A 22,248-nucleotide genomic window follows, 5' to 3' on the forward strand; every position below is an offset into this window, starting at 1 on the left:
ATTAAAAAGAAGTGATTTCAATGTGTATGGTGTGATACTTGTTCTGTTAGCACTGATCTTTCCATGTCCAACTCGTTAGAGAATTTCAAAGCCCAAGCAACAATATCATATGGGAACTGCTAATGAAAAGTAAAAATTATTACTATCAAGCTTCAATGTCTCATCTAAATTCAGTAGCTTGCCTGCAAAAGTAAAGCAGTAGGAAAATGTCAGAGTAGGCATTTAACCCTCCTGTGAAATTAATGCTAAATTTGTAATTGGTTACAATCACTACTGTAGCAAATGTGTCAAAACGAGCACAACTTTGTGGAAGAATGAAGTAGAAGAGTGAGGGAGAACATTCAAACAAATCTACCACAGGTAGCTTGGTCTGTCTCAGTTTGAAATTTTTTAATTAATATGTTCTTTATAGTCAAAACAGAATCTGGAATATACTGAAGTATATCAAAATAGTTTAAGAAAAGTGCCACAAGTTGACTTGTGTATAGAGCAATTATTAACCAGAAATCACTGCAATATAGAAGTGCAAAGTCATTTATTGTACCCTTTTAACCAGAACACTGTACTGTATTTGGTTTTGCAAATTGTCTTTAAACTACATGACTAGGTGCCAGAAGATTTGGGTTCTGTTCCTGGCTCCAGCCCAGACTTTCTGTGGGACATTTGGAAATCAGTCACTCCCTGTGCTCATTTTCCATCTGTAAATGGGGATGATACCAACTCCCTGCAGTGTTTTCAGATTGAGTCATTAACATTTGCAAAGCAAGTCAGAAATCTTTACATGTGCAAAAGTATTCTACAGTTTGTTATAGGTGATGTTTCAAATGAGGATGATCAGCTAAGGCATTCTACTTCTGATCAAAAACTTGGAAAATATACCACAATTTAGGTGGAATGAAAAATGCTTCTCCCTTAAACATATCTGTGAAAGAAATGGAATTTTTCTAATTTATGTTCTTCAGTACATGGCTGTAGGACACTTAAAAAATCCCTTCAAAAACCGTAGGTTGTGCTAATTTAAGCAAGATAATGGACAAATGCGCATTCTTTTAAAAGCAAGTTTTCCCCACTTTTTCCCTATTCTTATACAGATAAGTAAGTGAATACGTACACACACACATTAGATTTCTTACCAAATTCGTACTACAACACTCATTCATAAATATCCTAAAACAAGACTGAGGAATTCACCATGCCAGTGTTTTGTGCATTCAGTCAGGACTGTGGAGTGATGATTGATCTGGTAGCCTTGATCTTTTAGCGTCCAACTGTTCTAAGAATTTCAAAAGCCAAGGAAGCAACAGCAATATCCGCATGGGAGCTGGGAAAGAAGAAAACAAAGATAGTAATCTTCAAGGTAAAACACCTCATCTAAATTCTGTAGTTGTCCTACACATGAGACTTTCACTTGTGCTGGAAAGTGCCTGATGAGGGAATCCACTTTGGATAACTCCTGTGTAAACCAATTTTCTGTTAGAATACTATGGATATTTCAACATGTAGCAAGTCATGCGTATCAGTGTGATCCCTTGAGTTCATGTTTACAGAACTGCTTGCTTGGTGCCCTGCTAAGTCTCACTCTGAAAAATGGAAGATGTAATTATTACATTTTCTTCAATAGTTTGGTGGAAAAATGCCTCAAATTTTTGTCGTCTTTTCACATGCACATTCCTTGTGGGGTAGAGTCTGTCTGTCAGCACATGGAGGCAGCTCTGCTGAAGCATTCTTTTAACCTGCTACAGGAAAGGCAGAATTGTTCTTGCTGTACATAGTGCTGACTTTTCAGACCCAGTTCACTGCCTCCATCAGTGCGTGCAGTGGTTTGCTACCTCTCTTGTCTGCTAATAGTCTTCCAACCTGTGATTGGGTGTTCACCCCACACAAAGCACTGCTGGCCTAGTGAAACAGTTACTGCAACTATGGGCTACCTTGACCTTAGAACATAAGAACGGCCATACTGGGTCAGACCAAAGGTCCATCTAGCCCAGTATCCTGTCTTCCGACAGAGGTCAATGCCAGGTGCTTCAGAGGGAATGAACAGAAGAGGTAATCATCAAGTGATCCATCCCATCGCCCATTCCCAGCTTCTGGCAAACAGGCTAGGGACACCATCCCTGTCCGTCCTGGGTAATAGCCATTGATGGACCTATTCATGAATTTATCTAGTTCTTTTTTGAACCCTGTTACAGTCTTGGCCTTCACAACATCCCCTGGCAAAGAGTTCCACAGGTTCACTGCGTTGTGTGAAAAAATACTTCCTTTTGTTTGTTTTAAACCTGCTGCCTATTAATTTCACTTGGTGCCCCCTAGTTCTTGTGTTATGAGGAGTAAATAACACTTCCTTATTTACTTTCTCCACATCAGTCATGATTTTATAGACCTCTATCACATCCCCCCTTAGTTGTCTCTTTTCCAAGCTGAAAAGTCCCAGTCTTATTAATCTTTCCTCATATGGCAGCCATTCCATATCCCTAATCATTTTTGTTGCCCTTTTCTGAACATTTTCCAATTCCAATATATCTTTTTTGTGATGGGGCGACCACATCTGCACGCAGTATTCAAGATGTGGGTGTACCATGGATTTATATAGAGGCAATATGATATTTTCTGTCTTTTTATCTATCCCTTTCTTAATGATTCCCAACATTGTTAGCTTTTTTGACTGCTGCTGCACATTGAGTGGATGTTTTCAGAGAACTATCCACAATGACTCCAAGATCTCTTTCTTGAGTGGTAACAGCCAATTTAGACCCCATCATTTTATATGTATAGTTGAGATTATGTTTTCCAATGTGCATTACTTTGCATTTATCAACACTGAATTTCATCTGCCATGTTGCCCAGTCACCCAGTTTTGAGAGATCCTTTTGTAACTCTTTGCAGTCTGCCTGGGACTTAGCTATCTTGAGCAATTTTGTATTATCTGCAACTTTTGCCACCTTTTCCAGATCATTTATGAATATATTGAATAGGACTGGGCCTAGTGCAGACCCCTAGGGGACACCACTATTTACCTCTCTCCATTCTGAAAACTGACCATTTATTCCTACCCTTTGTTTCCTATCTTTTAACCAGTTACCGATCGATGAGAGGACCTTCCCTCTTATCCCATAACAGCTTACTTTGCTTAAGAGCCTTTGATGAGGGACCTTGTCAAAGGCCTTCTGAAAATCTAAGTACACTATATCCACTGGATCACCCTGGTCCACATGCTTGTTGACCCCCTCAAAGAGTTCTAGTAGATTGGTGAGGCATGATTTCCCTTTACAAAACCCATGTTGACTCTTCCCCAACAAATTATGTTAATCTATGTGTCTGACAATTTTGTTCTTTACTATAGTTTCAACCTTAGTTTTGCATTTGACCTTTAGTTTTTCCTGCCCTGTAAAAGTGTGTCAATACGGATTCATTGGTTCCTTGGCTTCAACTTGTGACATGCATCAACTGAATGACTAAGAACATGTATTTGACCATACTGGTTGAGTTGTTGATCTGTACCTTCTTTTTAGAAGGAGTTTCTTACTGAGCAGCAGTATAAACCAGAAGCCTTATCAGTTGAACATCTTTCTTTAAATTAATTCACCCTCTGTATTGAAAAAGTGAATAGCAAAAGAGCACAAATCTTGAAGTGCAAAATGAACAGATGAAATGAATTCTATGTGGTTCTAGCTGGCCGGTCTCCGTGTGTCTTACTGGTTAAGGAGGTAGCAGCAAAAGGGATTGGCAAAACTGCTTTATGAGGTTTCTATGAGGCAGCAGACAGAGCACCTAAGCACAGTTAGTTCTCTATTTAAACATGACAAACGTTATTCTATTAGGGCCTTTCTCATTCCCTCCACTGTCATAGGAGATTTTTGTAAAGGACTACAACCTGTCTTTATGAAATTCTTATATCAGCTAAATCTTGTGCATAAATATAGGAGAGGTCTGGCAGCTAAATTTAGACTATTAGAAAAAAGGCATAGGTCCATGGCATTAGTGGTAGCTTTCTCTGAAATGCTTCCAGTTTGATGCACAGCCCAGCTGGGCAGAAGGAGCTTGGAGGTTTCAATGCATGGTTGAGAAACTGGTGCCAAGTTTATTAGGCACTGGCAAACATTTTGGGAAAGAGGAAACCTATACAGAAGAGATTGCAGAACCCCCTACGCTCAAAAAAACCATCTTTGAAGGGGGTTAGAGCCCACAAATTCTCAGGCCCTTCCTGTTGCTCCACCTCGATTGTAGCAACTTAGAATCTATACAAGACAGCATTAGTCTCCAGGGTCCCGGAGAAGCAAATTCCATAGAGGATGGGTGAACAGGGAGAGGACTTCATTTCTATGAGCTCCCGTTGACCTGTTGTGGCTGCTGCAGTGCTGGACCACGGGGCAGCTGACGAGTTGCTCCACAACTACTGTGCCAGTTTGACCATCCCTGGGATTGGTCAGGCTGGGTAGGAGCTTCTATACTCCTTAGGATTTAACCCAGTGGGCATTTTTGCTGGAGCAAGGAGCACTGAGGAGGGCCCTAAATAAATAGTTGTGTCTGGTTTCTTGTGTAAAGAAAGTTTAAAACAATTAGAGGAAGCTGAGACAAACATTAGAAAGGGTTAAAGGAAAACTTCAGGAGTGAATTATAATTTCGTAGTTAACTAACTAAATAATAATGCTACAGCAAAGACTGAAAAGGAATTTTAAGAACTTGTCACTGTCTCTTTAGCTGATGGCGCTAGGGGGAGTTGCCATTTTATTTCACTCTGGTAATGTAGTTGATAATAGGAAATGCAACTCAGCACTTGAATACATAAGAGGGGCAGCAGATTTCTGAAAACTTGATTTATGGTAAGTTCTGTCTCCTTCTCCACACCACTTCTATCCCACAACTTCACAAACCCCTCCATCACGGTACCAGTGATTGTTACATTTCCCCAAACATCTCCCCTCTTCCAAAAAACAATACAACTTACTCTACAATAGAGTTGAGAGGCCAATTTTCATAACTCCACGCCTGAACAGAGCCTACAACATTGACTTATACAAAGCTTGCATTTATGTGCACAAAGGACACCAGGAAGATTCTCAAAGCATTGCAAAAAATCATCTATAAACTTTACATGGGAACCATTTCACCCAGCAGTGAAATGCAGCCTAGCAGTTCACTGCAGCAGTGAACAACATTTTAAGGAGAAGGGAACAAAAACGTGTCCATTTGAGAGTGCAAGGGGAATTAGGTAGGTAGAGTGTTCTGATTTGACCAGGCTACTGGGATTAACACCTCTATCCTTACAAAGAATGCCAAGGTACTTTTCAGAAGCAGTCAGGACCTCCGTTTTAAGCCTTAGTTGAAAGACAGCCGGCATTCTTAGAAGAATATTTCTTGTCCTCCTCAGCTGTGCATTTGAAAGGATTTTGCTTTTACCACCACCATTACTTTGAGAAAGGGCACAAAGCCATGTTGTGCTGCCAGTACACTGTACGGGGGAACAATAAACCAGTATCTGGTTATGAAGAGGTGAGCTGTTAACAAACAGAAAAGAAGATTGTGTTGACAGAGCAATGGCCTAGCCACATCTGGGATCAAAGTACACCGCAACAGCAGCAACAAAAAAAGCAAGAAAGCTTTGAATAAAGGGAGTTTTGAGGACAGGAGTATAAGGGAGGGGAGGGCTGGTAACAGGAGAAGCTTGTAGTGCACATGAGGCGATTACAAGAGAAGACCATCTCAGACAAAAGGGGAAGGGAGTGCTCTCAGCCCTGGAAATTCCTGAAAGCCTGAGGGAACTCACCTGGCAGTTTGGGCCAGTCTCCCTAGAATGTGGATAAGACTGTCACCATCATTCTTCAGGCTCTCAGAGTGCTTCTTGTTTGAAGTTACCTGGAATGAAAAGAAAGAATAGTTATCAAAGGCTTAGCGAGAAATTCTTCTTTGTCTTTTTTTTTTGGGGGGGGGGGGGGGGGGAGAGGGGCAGAGGAGAAAGCAGGGAGGAGGACAGAAACAAGTTACAGCAATTGTTACAGTTTTAAATGGAATGTGACATTACAGAGACCCAACAAAAGTAAACCCCTTTACTGAACAAGATTGGATTTTAACTGCAGAATGTCTAAAGTGTCTTAAACAAGATTCATTCTTGTTCTGTATCCCTGCATGTGTGAAAATTCTCAGATCACAGTCCACTAACCCTGAGTAACTGGTTTTCATTTTTACTATCAATGCAACTAAGAGCATATCCATTTATTTTGAACTTCAGGGAAAATTTCAGGACAAAATCATTTTTTCCCCCACTTGAGGGGAAAATGAACAGTCAGCCTTGTATCAGGTTAGGTTACTTATCTGGATTATAAAATGTCAGGTTTGTTATGGGCATATCGAGGAGGCTGGTTTAAAATCACTGCTTTGTGAGAATTGCTCATACAAGTTGTTCCTTCCTGATGGGACCATTACCACTTATCAGATATAAGAAACACTAAATGCACACAGCAGCATAATTACCTTACTGTCTGTACAACATAAAAATGAATGGCAAATCCTGCAACCCTTTTTATGGTGGATTAACGCTGGTTCCAGCTGACCTAGTAACGCTTATAAGTGTTGTACCTGTTTTATCACAGTGCTCTATAATGACCAGTTTACTGTTTTCCCACTCTTAAGAACTATAACTATTGATGTACCAGGAAGCTGCAAGTGGCTTTCCATTTCCTGATTAGTTAAACATGCTGATGGGAAGGTCAAAGGGTGACATGAAATGGAATCACATGCTTCGCATGGTGGACATTGAATACCTGACAAATTGCTTAAGGAGCACTATTGGTACATTCCACATACATCCCAGGAAATTACTAAAATCTGGATATGGGTTGCCACCTGCAAAGGATATAGGTTGGCCACTAACAATTCAGAAGTTACTGCTTGAAATCACAATTTTGAATCCTAAAATTTGGCAGGGAGCTGTAATGTATAACATCCCACGGCTGGCCCTATTTAACACTGATCGGGCATAGGCCGCTATGCCTATAAATATTCTTTTTTTAAAGCTAGAGAGAAGCTGTATTTACTGGTGCCACCATGCCAGAAGCTGTGCCAACATTTATCCTACTACACCAGTGTCACTTGCACTTGTAATCCAAACAGCCTATAGTTACACTATACAAAGAACGGGGTCTTCTTTGCATTAACTAAAATCTTTCCCACTAATTGGACAAAACGGCAAATTCATTACTTATGTACAAATCCATCCTCAGGTACTCATGCTACCACAAGTACTTCAGCCTTTCTACACTCTAGAGGTTTATATTAGAACATCTCAATTTACTGTTCAGTAATCCACCTCTATTTCTCATCCTCGAGATACAGAATATTTTTGTAGTTTGTGTTCTGAATTATAGAACTCTAAACAAAGATGACACACTGGACCAACCAAAATTATAAAACACTTTTCTCGCTCTTAACAGCTTTAATCACAAGACGATCCTTTCTCTTCCTTCAATCCTCTCCCTCACTCACTACATACCTTCCAACTTGTGCAACTACTGAGGCAGGGATCCACAGACACCAGCCTCATTCACCACACAACCCTGATTCAATCCCAGAGCACCAACCATCCTATGCACTGAATGAGGCAGGAGTCCTGTGGGGAAAAATGTTTGTGATCATGTAGGTAAGGCTGTATAATTATGCATATGCAGGAGATAGTTGAATTAAGGTTGCATGGGCACCATACATTCTGGCATTTCCTAACACTTGTGTGTTTGACCTTGCAATCTTAACGATCTTTTAACATAGTGGATTTTGAATGTTCAGACTAAACATGCCCAGTTTTTTTAACCTTTCCTCATATTTTATCATTTTTGTTGCTCTCCTCTGGACTCTCTCCAATTTGTGCACATCTTTCCTAAAGTGTGGCACATAGAACTGGACACAATACTCCAGCTAAGGCCTCACCAGGGCCGAGTAGAGTGGGACACTCACCTCCTGTCTCTTACATACGACACTCCCGTTAATACCCCCCCCCAGAACATTAGTATTTTTTGCAACTGCATCACATTGTTGGCTCATATTTAATTTGTGCTCTACTAGAACTCCAAGATCCTTTTCAGCAGTATTACTGCCTAGCCAATTATTCCCCATTTTGTAGATGCACATTTGATTTTTTCTTCTTAAGTGTAGTACTTTGAATTCATCTTTATTGAATTTCATCTTGTTGATTTCAGACCAATTCTCCAATTTGTCAAGGTCATTTTGAATTCTAATCTTGTCTTGGAAAGTGCTTGCAACTCCTCCCAGTTTGGTGTATCCGGCAAATTTTATAAACATACTCTCCACTCCAGTATCCACGTCATTAATGAGAAGGTCGAATAGTAGCGGATCCAGGACAAACTCCTGCAGGATCCCACTAGATACGTCCCCCCACTTTGACAGTAAACCATTGATAATCATTCTTTGAGGGTGATCTTTAAACCAGTTATGCACCTACCTTATAGTAATTTTGTCTAAACCATGTTTCCCTAGTTTGCTTATAAGAATGTCATGTGGGACTATGTCAAAATCCTTACTAAAATCAAGATATATAACCTCTGTAGCTTCCCCCATCCAGTAGGCCAGTAACTATCAAAAAAGAAAATTAGGCTGGTTTGGCATGACAAATCCATGTTGGCTGTTACTTATCACCCTATTTTCCTTTGGGTTCTTATGAATTGATTGTTTAATAATTTGTTCCAGTATTTTTCCAGGTATCAAAAGTTCAGCTCAGTGGTCTATAATTCTCTGGGTCCTCTTTGTTCCTCTTTTTATTGATAGGTACTGTGTTTTTCCTTCTCCAGTCCTCTGGGCTCTCACCCATCTGCTCCATGAGTTCTCAAAGATCATCACTATTGGTTCTGAGATTGCTTCAACTAGTTCCTTAAGTACCATAGGGTGAATTTCATTAGGCTCTGCTGGTTTTACTACCTCTAACTTATCTTAGTATTCTTTTCCTTTTCTGGCTTTTGTTCCTTCTGCTTTGTTAATATTGTGTTAAGCAACTGGTCACAATTCACTTTTTTTAGTGAAGAACTGTTAGCTTTGTTAGTTTCCTATATACATTTTAAATCGAGACCAACCAAAACAAACAAATTTAAGGGACAAATTTTCAAAGAGGCTTCAAATAGATTTGAGAAACATACATGATCAATTTTTGTCCAATAGCACCTGAGTGTACAGATTTGCCATGCAAATAGGGTTTCCGTGTCTAAATTTGATAACTGGAACACAGAATGATGTGCTTCACCCTCCATTAGGAAATTTATCCATGTCACACAACTAGCTTGGGAGAGGATCAATACTGTAACAACAGAGAAGTTGCAGATCAGGTGTGAGGTGAGTTGGCTGAGCGGAGTGCTGTAGCTTGGATAGCACTTGCCAGTATTATGGCTATCTTTTTGCCAGTACTGTCTTACTTATGACAACAAGCAATACAATTTGCTTTTGCCAAACTGGGTTTTTTTTAAAGTTAGCTTTACCAACTTTTATTGTTCCAAGAGTTGTTAGAGGGCTGCTGAGACATAAGATGTTAGATCTCTCCTAATGTAAAGGCTATGTAGAAAAAACCTGGTTGAGCTCAGGAATCATTCTTTAGCTAATAGAACCAGGACAAAAACAATTTTCAATATACTGTACTCTTATTGAAAAGTTGATGTATAATCATAATCTTTTGTCTTCTTTGTGGTTTTCAGATGACAATAAATATTAATACAATATGTATAATAAGAACATTACAAGCGTTTTTTTCACACATTTTATTCTTTCTTCCACCACACATCTCCATGTGACTTGACCTGTTCTATTTTTAAGGGTTTCATTATGTTCCTAACAAATAGTTTGAAGGTCTCTTTTAATAATGGTGTTTTGTTGTGGTGGGTTATAAGACATTGTTCAATGACTTACAATCAGTAGTTGTTCCTTTAATTAAAATTGTAATTAAATCTCAGTTTAGTTGTACATTCATTGCAATTTAATAAGAATTTCAAAATGACTTTTCTTTATGAAGCTAATAACCAAACAACAGGCTTTCTCTGTTCAATTCTATTAAGCAAAGATGAGTCATAAAGAACATCATAATTGATATGTAAATATCATTATTTCCTAAAATACAGAATAGCTGTTCAGGTAATACAATGCTGCTAATGACAAGTGCATTTAGCATGCAGGAAAATGTATGAAATACAAAAATGATTGAAAGCACTTTATTACAGTGCTAATGAGCTGAGTGAAGCCGGAGTTCTGATTTAACTCACACTGATTTTTGTCCAGTTTGATTCTCAGAACAAGACAATTGCAAAAACTGGGCATAGTTTTACACTATCTGGAAAGATAAGGAATCTTTTCTCTTCTTAAGGTCTATGGCTTCATGACACTGAACTGTTTTCTCCAATTTGTCACAACTTGCGACTTTTAATTTACGAGTCACTTCAATATCAATTAACCTCTCTTTTGAAGGGGATGGCTTTCTCCTGCCATGTTCAGGTTTAAAGTGAGTTGCAAGCTTGCTGTCTGTGTAGGAAAATTATATTGATATGGTGAGAAAATGCAAAATTGTTAATTGGGTAAACAAAGAGGGGCCTTTTCACACTAAAAACTTATTTGACCAGCTTTTTTTTTAAATCAGAAAGTAAGCAAGACCCCAGAACCATATTCAGATGCACTCAAATTATCTTCACAAGTATGGATATTATGCATGCAAATAATTGCAAATACAAACAGATATTTAGGTGTCTAAGTACTCATTTCTGTTGCCAAATGACTGATTTTCACAAGTCATTGCAGTAATTGCATACAGAAATATAAGTGCACCATTGCACATGCACCTTGGACTTCTCTTTTTACCAGTTTGGCACTTTACGTGGATCCCATAATGGTATGTCATCATACTTTTTCCTCGAGGTCTGATATAATTACAGGTACATCTTCACTGTATGCGTCTGATATAACTACAGGCACATGCTGCCCATGTCACATCTACTTATGGAAACTACAGAAGCTCCCCGACTTAACGCAAGCGTTCCGTTCCGGAATGCCTTGCGTAAGTCGAATTTTGCGTAAGTCGGGAATGTATCTCCGACAGTTATGCAAAAAAAAAAAAAAAAGCTTACGGAACTTATGGAACTTTTTCCGTAAATCCGGATTTCCGTAAGTCGGGTTTGCGTAACCCAGGGAGCGTCTGTATGTTATTCAGTCTCCAAGGCTGTCAGTGCTGCATCTTCTCATAAGCACTACATTAACTAAATAAAGCATATCACCTAGTTTGCCACTCACAATTCATATGGAACAGGGTCAGAACCACTTTGCTTTTCAGTCTTATAGCCCAGAACCATTCATGAGATAGGGGCATCTTCAGGACACCACATACATTTATAGAAAATGAAAACTGATTAGTCACTTGATCTTGTCCATGTTTTTTATATACATAAAAATACTCCTTTTTTCAGGCCTGTATAGTTGGTCTTAGGATGGTGAGAGACCTTAAGTTTGCATAATTATTTGTATTACAGTATTCCTAAAAGCCCCAGACAGAATGCGTCTGACGAAGTGGGTATTCACCCATGAAAACTTATGCTCCAATACATCTGTTAGTCTTAAAGGTGCCACAGGACTCTCTGTTGCTTTTTCCAGACAGAATGGGTGCTAGGCATCGTACAAACACACAGCTCGTGACCCAAACAGCTTGCAATCTTATTTACATTGTTACCCTGACCTCTCCCTGCCCTCTCCACCTGTTGTACCTTGTCTTAAACTAAGTTTTTGCAGAGACTAAGCGTGTTCCCTGTTTGTCAGTAAGTACTGGGCAAGGTTCACAACCCTGATACAAGTCTTTGTGCTGCTCCAGTGGTGGAAAAGGCCTGTAAAACTTGCCCTAACTAGGCAACTGTGAACTCCCCTGGTGAATCTATGGGTTGCTTGGTATCAGCATAACCAGTTCTGCCACTCCATCCTGGACTTTCCCCCTCCCCGCCCCCAAGGAAGAGGTTGTCAGTGGCATGGTCACTGCCTTCGACACCTGACCAGTATAACAGCCCCTTGGACGCTGTTACTGTGGGCAAAATTTACAGTAGTCCTTGTGGCTTCAAGATCTACTTGTGTCAGGGCCCAGACTGGCCCCTGGCAGCTCTAGGAATTGAGGGACAGCAAGGATGAAGTACAATGTTTGCAAACACGTCTCATGATATTTTATTTATTGGTAGATATTTCTATTTGCACTTTCTCCTACCATGAGACAGAGAGAACTGCACATACTATGATTGTTCTTACCATAGACTTCAAAAACCAGCAGCATCTGTTTATTCGGAACATCAACAAAGCATGTCCCTACTGTTATAATTTTAAAATGGTGGTAGAGAGGTCTACAGCCTTTGGAGATCAGCAGAGGGACACTCTCAGACACACTCAATTACTGACTAAAGAGAAAAAAACAAAATTCTTAACACACTATAAAACTGTACAAACATAATGTACCAACTGCATAAGCTGTTTGAAATAGTACTCATTGGGATGGCTCACATTTGTCTTTACTACCTATGATACAGGAGAACTAATTTGGAACTTGAGAAAATATTTCTGATACTCCCCCTCAGCACTATGCATTTTCTTACTACTCTCTTCTCTGTTAATATTTTGGATGGGGAGAGAGATATACAAATGCATGTGTGGCAAGAGCAAAGCAAGTTGAGCAGGTTTAGTTTGTGTTACTAATTGGCAGCTTCTATGAACAGGCCTGGGCAATGCTGATGGACCATAAAAACAAGAAATGAAAATGATAAAAGCATGAGTGTTCCAGGTGTTCTTTGGCAAACATCATTATAGGCATGTACTCCATCTACACAGATTAGAAAGACTTTGTGGCTTTCAGATCTTGTAAATACATGTAAAAACAAGCCGGTATCTGTGACAATAAACCTACATCAGAAAGCTTAGCTTCAAGAATTCAAACACCTTTTTTTGCTCTTTATGGGTGAAATCCTGGCCTCACTGAAGTCAATGGCAAAACTCCTTTTGACATCAATAGGGCCAATATTTCATCCTACCTATCTTGCTTCCTTTTCATTTATGTGTGTGTGTGCGTGTGTGTACACAGACATCTTTATTATGAATTCAAAGCAATTTCCAGTGGTAACTTGTGACTATAGCAGCTCCCTGACATTTTGAAAGACAGCTGGACTTCGGGACTGTTGGGGCGAGTGAAAGGGAATTGCTGGACTACACTTGTGAATGCTACTTCACCTTGGATCTTTCTTTGTACCCTCCAATTTGAATGTACCTCCTCTTCCTCAATATTCATAAACATATACAGAGACTAACCTCATGGTTATTGCAAATCTTAAAAAGTCACAAAATCGCTAACTGGCAACTGTTTTCTGCTCTCCTTCAGGAAGTACAAATGTCTTTATTACCCAGAAAATATCCATTATTACTGCAGTTTCTGTCCATTATAACAGTGAGTTAAAAGTGTTCAATTTAATTTAGTTGGTTAGGGGAATCTCTTTGTGTCTCTTCTTACCTACTGTCCATAATAACTGCATCCAATATAAGTGAACTGCAATTGTTAATTGACAAAAAGAATCTGAGGTTTCCTGCTCATAGTAGAAATATATGTTGTTACAGACTGTCTAGAGGGGGTTGTAGAAAACTCCCATACAGTGGTGCAGTGTTCCCTAGGATACACATAAAGGAGTAATATCAGAGTAAAAAGTAAACATTTGCCACCCTATCACTGGGCGATCTCATCCACAAACTTCGACTATCATTTCTATGCTGATGACTCACAGATATACCTCTCCACTTCAGACTTGTCGTCTTCTATCCAAACAGAGATCCCAGCCTTTCTTTCTGATGTCTCCTCATGGATGTCCAGATGTCAGCTTAAACTCAACATGACCAAAATACAAGGCTCTTACTCTTTCCCCACAAGCCCTCCTCACTCCATCCTTTCACAGTCACTGTGGACACCACCACCATTATTCCTGTCACCAAAGCCCATACCCTGGGTGTTACCTTCAGCTCAGCCCTCTCTCTAGGTCCAGGCCGAGTCTAAATTTTATTCTTTTTTCTGCATAATATCTCTGAGATCTGGTCTTTTCTCTCCACCCACATAGCTAAATCCCTCATCTTCTTGTGTCTTGGTTTCTTCAACCACCTCCTCTCTGTCCTTGACAAATCTCATTTTGCGTCACTTATCTCCATTCAAAATGTTGCTGCAAAGCTCATTTTCCTGGCTCATAGATTTGACCCCATCACTTTGAGTCCCTCCACTGGTGCCCCCTTCTCCATTGCATCACACACAAACTTCTCATCTTCATTTTTAAGGCCCTTCACAGCCTATCCCTGCTCTATCTACTGTCTTTTATATGATGTTGATCCCTGCATCTATTTGACCAATGATAGCAACCTTCAGGTTAAAATTTCAATTTTCAAATAAGACTGTCATGCGTTCTCCCATGCTACCCCTTACATTTTGGAAGAGTTTCCTGTAAACATCTGCAAAGCCACCTCATTGTCCTCCTTCAAATCTCTCCTTAAAAATCTCTTCTTCTGTGATGTCTGCAGAAAAGCTGGAACTTGGTTAGGCAGCTCACGTGCTATGACCACTACTAATTATGCTGATTCATTCTGTCTCATTGTTACCTTATGCATTCCCTGCCTATATGTTGTAACCACCTGCTGCCTTTTGTCTCGTACTTAGCTTGTAAGCTCCTGGGGGTAAGGGCAATCTTTTTTGTGCATTGTACAGCACTTGGCACAATGGAGCCCTGGTCCATGACTTGGTGCTACCCCAATATAAATAAATACATACAATAAATAATAGTAATAACCATTACCAAACAGCTATGACAAATATCTCCTATTCTCACCGTAGGAAAAGCCAATGAGTACTGTACTGCAGGAGTATTCAAGTGAGTGAGCGATTAAGAAATGCTTGAGTATCTAAGGACAACAGTATCCAAGAGGACATTCCTGTGTTACACAAGAGACCCAGACGAATCTCCAAAACTGCAGGGCAGTGGCAGTTTGTCAAGGAATCTGTTGCTTCTCCAGCTTGGCATCTTCCTCTCTCTCATTTTGAAATGCTGATTTGGCACTCATGAAAGTGAGGGACTAATAGCACTGGCTTCAGCAGAGCATAGCGTGACCAGATGCTGCGCAAGCTTCCCCAGTGCATTTCAAGCCTGACCTAAATCCTTAGCCTTTCCTGAGCAGAAAGCCAAACTGGCTGAGAGTGAGCGGCAGTTCTGTGACATTATTAATATTCACTAGGGATGAAGATCAATCAGAAAACTCATTTTCACATGAGTCCTAACCTGGATTTGAACCCGGGACTCCAGAGCTAAAAGCTTGTATATTAACTTGACTTGACATTTTAGGTTTACCATCTAAAGAAGAGTAGGAAGACGATGAGGCATGTTGAGAACTAAAGAAGATTATGAAAAATATATATGGGGGGGGGGGGGATAAGAATAACAAGAGAGATAAAATCTGTTAGAAAATCATTGTGGGCTATGATTTTGGGGTTAAATATTAAAAGCATTATACACTCCTTTCTCAGTAGGATCATTAGGAAATATATGTACATTCCCTAGTTTCCAAGGGCTCATAAAACTTGGAAATAGAACTCCTGAGCTTTTCATTAAGTACCAAACAGAGTCCTTTAAAGATTCAGATAAAAGGACAAAAGTTATGTCTAAATATTTTCTTTAAAATGTGATTAGATTTGTGCTCTTTAGCAAAAACAAACAAACAAAAAAAACATCACCACCACCAACTAAATATGGAGATGACTGGGGAGGGATATCAGTCTCTAAAACACCAATTTCTAGGAAAATTATATTTTATGTAATGGTCCAATTTCCAAAAAATTGTGAAAACTGTCATAAAAACAAATGGAGTCTTGAAAACTACTCTAGTTTATTGTCATGTGTTTATTCTTTGCCTGGCTGGCAAAGAATAAGCAGGTAATCATTTGGTCTCGACTGACTTTTGAGAGGACTATTTTGGCTAATTTACGTTTGTTTTGTTTTGAAACAAGCCAAATTGTATTTAGATACCTTTACAGCAGCCAATAAATCATGCTTGTGTAATTACAGAGAAGCGGTCAAAAGGAAGTAATGGTGATGGGCACAACAAATAACACAGCAAGGCAATCTCAGCAGCATTTGCACTATGTAAAATTACAGTGCAGTGAAACACCAAACGAACATGGCAGTTCTTTTGTTCCCACAGCAGCACTGAATTAAGGCAAGAAGTGCTCCACAACAAAAACAATTGTGATAGACACAGGGATTTGTACTGGGTTGAAATTATGACTCAAACATAAACAAGATATCAGGTTTCAGCATCAGACAGTTTCACTGTACAACCCAAAGTGAAACATTCAGCCAAGAAGAGAGAGACCATATTTCTCATTGCTGACAACATCAATGCTGCTTTGTGGGCCAGCTCTCATATTTACTCACAACCACACCGGCTCCCATTATTCAAATGCCAGAGCAGTGCCAACTCCTAGAGGGCTTCTGGAAAATGATTGCATTCCAAACAAGTGGGTAAGGAATGGCAACTTCTACTAGAACATAACCCCGTAGTATTCCAGCTACTGAAATAAAGACTGCTCTTTACTTCCTTGTTACTCAGTGAAAGTAGGATAAAGTCTCCTTCATTTGATTCTTCCTTAGTGTCATAAATTAATGGCAGCCTTTATGCATTAATTGAACCCTTTCATGTCAATACAGCTTGGTAAAGAAACAAACAAACAAAGATGGAAAGCAACAGCCAGTTCTACACAGAAATAGATATATTTCCACAGATATAGTGCTTACGGACAAAACCGTGGACAGTGTCCTGTTGGAATACTTGATGTAGTATATCCAGCAGAATGAGTAGGGCAACAGGCCAGGTTGCAGTCATGTTGTTTCACAGCTACCATAGAGATCATTAAGCTTCATGTTGACTGTGCTTGCCCTCTCCCACATCACTGTCATCCACAATATCAGTACATTCTACAAATGATTCTTCTCAATATTTTGTGAAAAGAGGTAAAAAAACAAATGAGCTCTCATGTCATCTTTCCTTTACCTAAGGTCGCTGTGGCATTTCCTTTTTTATCAGTGGTGTGGCTGGATTCCACATGGCCCACCTCATCTACATGTGCTGCTGTTTTAGTGACACTAAGCAAATACTGATTTTAGGATTCCACAGCCATTCTCTCCCCTCCTGTCCCTCCCCCACAGGGCTGATTTTATCACAGTTCCAATCAGTGACTGAGAAGAACAGATTTGCCGGTGGCTTTTCTATTCCTTTATCAATTAGCTGAGTCCTAGCTCCAGGCAGTTCTCAGTGTGACATACAGACCCCTACAGCTATCCCCAACACAATGCCATTTTACTGCTCTTTATAATCATTTTGCAAGGCATTAGTGAATGTAAACACTGCAGAGTTTCTTTGCTGCAACAAAAGGACACAAAGACAAGTACAATGATTTCCAATAATTACTTGTAATGACAAGAAATAACATAAATCACCTTTTTCTCTTCATACAGGCAGTAATAAATGAAGTGCAATCATCTTCATTCTATCTAGTCATGACCTGCCACCTCTAACGTGCACAACAGGTGCCTATTGTCATGGGTAGAAAGAAAGGTCAAGCCCCTCAACCTGGCAGGACTGAATCAACCAGAAGAAAAAAGATACAAGGATGACAAGTCCAAAGTGATACTAACCAGTGACAAGAATGGCAATGTATTGTGTACCATTAATAAAAGAAGGCCTGCAAGAGTGAAGCCTCGCTTAGTTTAAGGACAAAGCCAAATACCTGATATTTTATATTAACAGCATAGACAGAAGGGCATCTCACTAGAGCTCTGAAACATTTTTGGCAGCTGGAGCTAGGGAAAATGGAGTCTGCATAACCAGTGAGGACAGGAAAAACAAATCCATCCAAATGCCACTGTCTTATTGACCTCCCACTATTGTATGCAGTGTTTGTTGTACCCGTGTCAGTACTAGGATATTAGAGAGTCAAGGTGGATGAGGTATATCTTTTATTGGACCAATTACTGTTAGAGAGAGATGCTTTCAAGCTTTACACAGAGCTCTTCTTCAGGTCTGGGAAACGTAGGCTAGACCTACACTACAGACCTATATTGGTATAACTACGTCGCTCAGGGGTATGAAAAATCCACGCCCCTGAGCGACGTAGTTACACCGACCTAACCTCCCTGGATAATCAGTGCTATGTCAATGGGAGAGCTTCTCCTGTCGACATAGCTACTGCCTCTTGGGGAGCTGAATTAAGTACGCCACTGGGAGAAGGTCTCCTGCCAGCATAGTAGGGCTAGTCTACAATACGGGGGGGTGGGGAGATCGATTTAAGTTACACACTTTAATGTAGCTGAAGTCGACTTACTAGATCTACTTACTGTGGTGTCTTCACTGCGGTGTGTTGACAGGAGACGCTCTCCCGTCGATTCCCCTTGTGCTTCCCATTGAGGTGGAGTACCGGAGTCGATACTAGAGCAATCGGCGGTCCATTTATTGCATCTATACTAGACACGATAAATTGACCCCCGCTGGATCGATCGCTGCTCGTCCATCCGGCCAGTAGTGTAGACAAGCCCGTAGTGTCTTTATTAAAGCACTACAGCAGTGCAAAGTTATGAATTTAAGCTCTCAGGCTTGTCTTTTGAAAGTGCTGTGCAGGTTTCCTTTGAAGATGAGGACTGATAGGTCAGATATAGAGTGATCGCTTTGTGGGTGAACTTATGAGCCTGGGAGCTTAAATTCATAACTTTGTTAGACACTAAAAATCATGGACTGAATAGAGAGACTGGATTCATGGCTTACTACAACAATCTATAGCCAACTAACAACCTGCCTCACAGCTGCTCTCTCCCCTCCGCCCCACCCCCACCACTTCCTTTCCTACCTATGACTGGAGAGGTGTTAATGAGCCATTTCACCTTGAATGGTCTCTTGAAATATGTGTTAACTACTTATGCTAAATAATCTGTTTCACCTTGCATTTAGCAGTGATGCTCTGAAAATTTCCCAAACCTGAAGAAGAGCTCTGAGTAAGCTTGAAAGCTTGCCTCTCTCACTTAGTGGGGTTCTAACTAACTAAACAACTGGAACTTAACTACTACAAATAACTAGAATTATGTACAAGTAGAGAAAAAACAAAGTCCACTGAGAGGAGTACTTGCGGGGAAAATGCTAGGACGAGCTGAAGTTCTAGCGACCGTCATAGGCGGTAAGAAGGTACTGAGGGGGCGGCTGGGCAGCAGGACCCCTTATACAGGCATTATGGGCATGCAACTCCAGTGGACATTGGAGTCGACCTGGCAGATACCACTGCGGTAAAAACACCCCTACACTGGAATGGACATGAGCAAGCACTCGGAGAAGAATTTTTCTTATTTTGTGTATGTGTGGACTTTTTTGTTTTTATTTTGTGGGTGAATTTAATTTTTATGAAAGTGAGGGGCTGATGACACTGGTTTAAAACAATCGTAATGTATGTAAATGCTGTGGCAAGCTTCACCCACACAGCTTTGGTAACTGCACCTCACTCATAACATGCAACACTACCATTAATGCAATCATGGGCTTCAAATGTACAGATGGACACAGGGCCGGCTTTAGGTCAATTCAACCAATTCCCCTGAATCGGGCCCCGCCCCTAAGAGGGCCCCGCACCCAAGCCTTGGTACCGGGGTGGCCTGGCTTCCCCAGGGGGCAATTTAAAGGGCCTGGGGCTCCCAGCAGGGGCTTTAAATTGCCACCAGAGCCCCACTGCTGGAGCCCTGGGGTAGGGCTGCGGGGCTCTAGGGGCTATTTTAAAAGTCTGGGGCTCCGGTTACTTCTACCGCCCCGGCCCTTTAAATAGCCACTGGAGCCCCGCCGCTTCCCCAGGGCTCCCGCGGCTATTTAAAGGGCCGGGGCGGTAGAAGTAGGGGAGCCCCGGGCCCTTTAAATAGACCCCAGAGCCCTGGGATAACGGGGGGCTCTGGGGCCTATTTAAAGGGCTGGGGCTCCAGCTGCCTCTGCCGCCCCGGTCCTTTAAATAGCCGCCGGAGCCCCGCCGCTTCCCCAGGGCTCCCGCGGCTATTTTAAGGGCCAGGGCGGTAGAAGCAGGGGAGCCCCGGACCCTTTAAATAGCCCCGGGCTGCTGCTGCTACCCCGGTGGGGGAGGGAGGGAGGAGGAGGAGGGGGCACTTACCGTACAGGGTGGGCTGTGCCCGCACCAACCCCGCACCCCCTGCCCTGCCCACACCAGCCCGTCTCCAGCCAGCCCCACACCTCCTGCCCCGCCTGCAGCCAGCCCCGCACCCCCTGCCCGCAGCCAGCCCGTCTCCAGCCAGCCCCGCCCCCCCTGCCCTGCCGCTGCCTGCAGCCAGCCCTGCACCCCCTGCCCACAGCCAGCTCCTGCCGCACCCCCTGCCCTGTCTCCAGCCAACCCCTGCCACACACCCCTGCAGCCCTGCCCAAAGCCAGCCAGCCCCACACACCCCCCGCCCGCACCAGCCCTGCACCCCCTGCCCTGCCTGTAGCCAGCCCCGCACTCTCTGCCCTGTCGCCAGCCAATCCCTGCTGCACCCCCCTGCCTGAAGCCAGCCAGTCCCGCACTCCTCTGTCTCCAGCCCTGCCAACCCATGCCACACCCCGCTGCGGCCCTGCCTGAAGCCAGCCAGCCCACCCCACACACCCCTGTCTCCAGCCAGACCCGCACCCCTTGCCTTGCCTGCAGCCAGACCCTACCTCCAGTCAGCCCCTGCCCTGCCTCCAGCCAGCCCCATGTCCAGTGGTGCCCTGCAGTTCCCAGGGCAGTAACCCTGCACACCTGCTTCAATGAGGGAGGCAGGGAGCAGCTGGGACCCACACATGTGCACACCACTAGGGTGACCAGACAGCAAGTGTGAAAAATCAGGACAGGGGGTGGGGGGTAATAGGAGCCTATATAAGAAAAAGACCCCAAAATCGGGACTGTCCCTATAAAATCGGGACATCTGGTCACCCTAGCACACCCCCAGGGAGTGGCAGGGACCCACACATGTGAAAAGGAGCTCATTTCTAGTTCAGGCCCATCTTTTAAAAAAAGAACTTTAGGTAGGGTTAACATACATCTGTATTTTCCTGGACATGTCAGGCTTTTTGGTTTTTAAATTGCCGTCCGGGAGGAATTTTTAAAATTTAAAAATTTCTCCTGGGAAAATACGGACGTATGTTAACCCTATTGGTACAAAAAATACATACTGTGGCACATCCCTTAAATCAGAACTTTTTATAGGGAACCGGTTGCTAAGAAATGAAAGGCTTTTTTTTACGTTTTTTTTTTTTTTTAGTCATCCCTGCCTGGGCCCCGCCGAAAATGTTCGAATTGGGCCCCGCACTTCCTAAAGCCGGCCCTGGATGGACAATTATACTGAGCTATGCACAGAAAGTGTGATGACACCAAAAGCACTGCTTTCAGTTGCAACTTAAATCAAGTTATGAATGAGGCATTTTTTTCCTTTAATTTTCTATTTGTGAGAAAAAAAAAACAAAAGTTATAATTATAACATGAGGTATACCCCATAATAAATATGTACATATACTGAATAAAGCATTTTTAACATATAAAATAGTGGGTTTTTTTTAAAAAAAAACAGCTTTAGAATAAATTGCTCATGTAAAGACATTTTTGCTGAGGTGTAGCTAATTGCACCACGGTTTTGTATTCATTATTGCACAACTATTATGAACAAGGTGTTCCTATAAATGAGAAATGGCAGTTTAGTCACTTAGCCCGATTGTATTAATGATTTAAATACTATGATGGTTATGAAAATGAGACCAGAGGGACACGTGGACGAAAATAGTCTTTCATCCTCCACTCTTAGGAAACCCTTAATTTGTACTCATTTATAGACATGGGACAAACATTACTGGACCCCGAATGAGTATTTGGAGATCTGCCAGAAGATCCTGCATTTTGCTCCTATAACCATGGTAGGATGACCATTTTTGTAACTTTGCCCTTCAGAACAAAGCCAATGTGCCACAATTAGGGTGACCAGACAGCAACTTTGAAAAATCGGGACGGGGGTGGGGGGTAAAGGAGCCTATATTAGAAAAAGACCCCAAAATCGGGACTGTCCCTATAAAATCGGGACATCTGGTCACCCTAGACACAATATAACTTCATGTCAAGATTATTGACTGAATGTAATGATATCACTATTGTGCCAGTCAAAGGCTGATGAAACAATGAGGAGA

The 22,248-nt window shown here is 41.6% G+C and overlaps 1 protein-coding gene across 1 annotated transcript in view; it reads right to left on the reverse strand.

The window, feature by feature from the left end:
• Window positions 1-934: 934 nt before the first annotated feature.
• Window positions 935-22,248, reverse strand: part of LOC112119303 (serine/threonine-protein kinase ULK4) — a 421,700-nt gene continuing 400,386 nt past the window's right edge. Inside the window, exons 35-36 of the mRNA XM_029914272.1 lie at window positions 5,765-5,853; window positions 935-1,321 (exon numbers count right to left, since the gene is read on the reverse strand). Of these exons, the coding sequence (XP_029770132.1) occupies window positions 1,258-1,321; window positions 5,765-5,853 (153 nt within the window). The 3' untranslated portion in view covers window positions 935-1,257. The remainder of the gene's footprint in view (window positions 1,322-5,764; window positions 5,854-22,248) is intronic.

The sequence above is a fragment of the Terrapene carolina genome, unplaced genomic scaffold (genome assembly GCF_002925995.2).
Source record: "Terrapene carolina triunguis isolate 2854851 unplaced genomic scaffold, T_m_triunguis-2.0 Scaffold34029, whole genome shotgun sequence".
Lineage (NCBI taxonomy): Eukaryota > Metazoa > Chordata > Testudines > Emydidae > Terrapene > Terrapene triunguis.